General features: G+C 37.5%; 1 protein-coding gene across 1 annotated transcript; it reads left to right on the forward strand.

The window, feature by feature from the left end:
• Window positions 1-211: 211 nt before the first annotated feature.
• On the forward strand, window positions 212-844 carry LOC145157597 (uncharacterized). Its single transcript, XM_079076623.1, has one exon. It carries the CDS (start codon window positions 212-214, stop codon window positions 842-844), a length of 633 nt encoding a protein of 210 aa, XP_078932749.1.
• The last annotated feature ends 3066 nt before the right edge of the window (window positions 845-3910 follow it).

Consider the following 3910-nt stretch of genomic DNA (forward strand, 5'->3'; position numbering starts at 1 on the left):
TTATTTATTTAAGAAGTCAATTATTTATTTTTAAACATACATTAAACAATTTTTTAATTATAAATAAATATTTTTAATAATATTTCTAATTAATTTGCTCTTTGTCCTCCTGACTTATCACTCAATGAAGATCAGCTTAAGAACTTAGCTTTGTTTCGAGATAGAACAAGTTTTACTTCGGAACAACTCGAGTCTAAAAAATTATTAAAACATGCCTATCTCGGATGTTGATTTTGTTTCTTCTTCAAACAATCGACTTATCACCGATGAGCTAGATTATGACATTCCCGTTATGAAGATTGAGTTTAATCGTATGTTTCTTGCATTGACAAATGAGCAGTGTCACATTTTCCTTGATATCATGAGTACAGTTAAAGAAAATAAAGGAGGTGTCTTCTTTGTTTATGGTTATCGTGGAACTGGTAAAACTTCTTTATTGAAGACAATATCTACAGCTATTAGAAAAGATGATCATATTGTTTTAAATGTTGCTTCAAGTGGGATTGCTTCGTTATTATTCCCAGGAGGTAGAACAACACACTCTCGATTTATAATTCCATTTGAACTAACAGAGGATTTTGTTTGTAGAATAAATCAAGATAGTGACCTCGCTAGCTTATTGAGAAAAACCTCATTGATAATTTCGGATGAAGCTCCTATGGTCCATAAGCATGAATTTGAAGCTTTAGATCGAAGTTTAAAAGATGTATTCAGGTCTGAAAATTCTAGCAACTTAGATATTCTGTTTGGAGGGAAATTTATTGCTTTTGGAGGAGATTTCAGACAGATTCTACCTGTTATTCCAGGTGGAACTAGACAAAACATTGTTCATGGCCCTATGTGATTTCGGCCAATGAGTTTATGGCCTCAAGAGTTTGCGGCCGTAAACTCATGCTACTTTGTGCATATGGGTGTTTTGAAGGGCTTTCAAGCATTGAGGAAGGGTTCTAGGTTCTTGTCCATGCCTTAGGAAGTGTTTAAGGTCCAAATGCACTACAAACTAGGGTTTACGGCCAAGGGAGATGCTCTTTGCTGTAAACGCCTCATGTTCTTGGGAAAAGCTTGATTTCAAGGCTAGCATTATGAGTCTTAACTAGATAACAAGTATATGGAGTAGATACTTACGATTTGAAGGCAAAGGAGGGTGTTTTCGGCCCAAAACACCTAAGTGTTCTTGATGTTCTTGAGAATCTTTGAACATCTAGACTCAAAGATGAAATCCATGGATGAAATCAATGGTGATTCATGGATAAGAGAAGTATTAACACATAGATGGAAGGAATCACTTACATTTTGAGGGTTTTGAAGCAAAATCCTATGATACTTGAGACAGTTTTCGAGTTCAAAGCCTTGGAAATGGAAAAAGTGAAGAAAATGCCCCAAGCTTCATACTTATAGGCTGGAGTTTACAGCCACCATGAGTTTACGGCCATAAACTCATGGGTCCTAGCCGTAAAATCCTCATTTGAGGGTTTATGGCTTGATTGATGGTTTGGAACTTTAGTTGACCCATTCTAACACTTAATCCTTTGATGAACTAGGCTTAAAACACTCAAACAGACTCCAAACAGTGCCAGGAGATAGCAGGAGTGAGTCTGACTTAAGGTTGATTGTACTGACTTTAGAAAGCAAAAATTTTCGGGTTGTCACAAAATCCTCTTGAAACCTAAGCAAAATCTTGAGAATTTTAGAGGAAGAAGATGGATGATTTTTGAGAGTAATGGAGAGAATTTGTGAAATGTGTGTGTGTGTGTGTTTGTTGTCTTCGGCCGAGAGAAGAAGAGAGGGGAGAGAGAGAGAGAGACAGAGAGAGAGAGAGAGAGATGAGATGACTAGCATGGATACATGGTGGTCCTTGCATGGAGGTACGTTGTATAAAATGGAGGTGGCACCTCCCAAAGTCAACCCCCCTTAATCTCTTTTTTTTTTATACATGGGCTGAGATTTTGGGCAAGGAGGAAACAGTATATTAGGCCCATTAACTTTAGCTAGGATACTTGGACCTTAAACATAAGGTTTTTCGGCCCATTGGGCTCTTGCAGGCATTCACGGCCAACATAGAATAAAAGAATGGGCTTATGGTTGATGGGTCTTGAGCATTCTAACACTTCCTAAGTGTACATGCAACCCTAATAACCTTGGATCTATGTTTGTCTAATTATCATGCAAAGTTGAATTCCAAGGTTATATTCCTATCTAGCATACATGGGGAACAAATTTTAACTTGCATGAAAGATAGAATAACTTACCTTGTTGTTGCTTATGATCCTTGAAACCTTGTGAGCCTAGCACCCCAAGTGTGATACCTCAAATGCTTCACACAACACCAAATGCTTTTGGAGTAAACTTTTGAGAGAATATTACACTTGCGAAATCGGCTCTAGCCCTCTTGATTCTTGTGTGCAACCGATTTTGGTGGAGCATGGGTTCTTTATATAGTGTTGACACATCTAGGGTTACACCATGTAAACCCTAATGTGTCATGACTCTTCATTTCCATGACCCATGGGTTTGTAACTCCCATGGAGCATCCTATGGGTTTAACCCAACTTGATAATCCATAGAGCCTCTTAGCCCACTATACAAGTTATGCACAATTTACATAATCAACCCATATATTTAATTAGTTATCTTTTGATCACTTAATTAATTCTAAATTAATTCTTGATCAAACTAATTAAATAATATTATTAATATATTAGAACTTATAATATATTAATAATCCACAAGTGTTATTTCTCTCATTTAGTCTATCCAATTGCATGGTGCCATGCAACCCAAATGAACCATGCCGGGTCGGGTCAAGTACATACGAGAAATAGTTATGGACTTAGACACCTTATCCAACAGTCTCCCACTTGGATAAGTCTAATAACTATAACTGCAATACTTCAGGAACCGATCGGCAATCGTAGCTCTTTCAAGGTCTCTCGGAAATGAGAAGATGATGATATGCCATTTAAGATAAGTGATCATATAATCCTCTATTCGATATATCAGCCGGACAAATACATGGAACAATGTCTTACTTATTGTCCAGCAGTTTGTTTCCCGATTTCCGATTTGTTTGACAAAGAACTTAATTGAACACATCAACTTAGTTCTGACCGGGCCCGGTACATAGGTCATAACAAAATCATCGAGGGGCCCAGATATCAGCTTCTAATCCAAGAAGGAACAGATAAACTTCGACTCATATGTTTGTTCTACCACTCATTGAATTATACACAAGAGCACGTTTTATAACATCGAGTTACCAATGCGTTTTCGTACAATCAATGCATAACAAACTCATAAGTAACAAATCATATCTCTAGGTTTGAAGACTCATATGATATTACCGTCTCACGATCACTCGAGATAAATTCCATGAAGTGATTCCAGTGAGCGTGGGTTGAGTCCAATGCTCAGAACTTATGAGCACTCATGAGTGTTGTAGCCATGTCCAACAACTTAGACATCTGCAACTAATCATGACAGTCTTGATTCATACCTACTTCCAACATATGACCGATTGTGGAGGTTCGAATAATATGATATACAAAACATAATTATTCTGGAAGTCAAAACATGCAAAAGAAATATAGTAAACGATCGACAAGAGATAGCAACACTTTACTCATAAATAAAACACCTTTTATTCATCATCTAATGTCAATTACACTTTACAAATTTCAAGGTTATCTAACTACTAAATCTAATATCATCCTTCAGCCCTATGCTCCGAGCATGCTGGAGATGCTTAACCCGATTCAGTCCCTTCGTGAGGGGATCTGCTGGATTCTCATCCGATGATACCCTCTTTGCCACGAGGAGTCCTTCTTCTATTCGATGTCTGATGAAATGGTATTTTCTGTCGATGTGTCTGGATCTCCCGTGATCCCTTGGTTCCTTCGCTAAGGCAACTGCA

Source organism: Lactuca virosa, chromosome 2 (assembly GCF_052849685.1).
Source record: "Lactuca virosa cultivar CGN04683 chromosome 2, Lactuca_virosa_CGN04683_v6, whole genome shotgun sequence".
NCBI lineage: Eukaryota > Viridiplantae > Streptophyta > Magnoliopsida > Asterales > Asteraceae > Lactuca > Lactuca virosa.

What these genes read in the sequence shown, in the direction of transcription:
- LOC145157597 (XM_079076623.1), top strand. Translation starts at nt 212, where the DNA reads ATGCCTATCTCGGATGTTGATTTTGTTTCTTCTTCAAACAATCGACTT.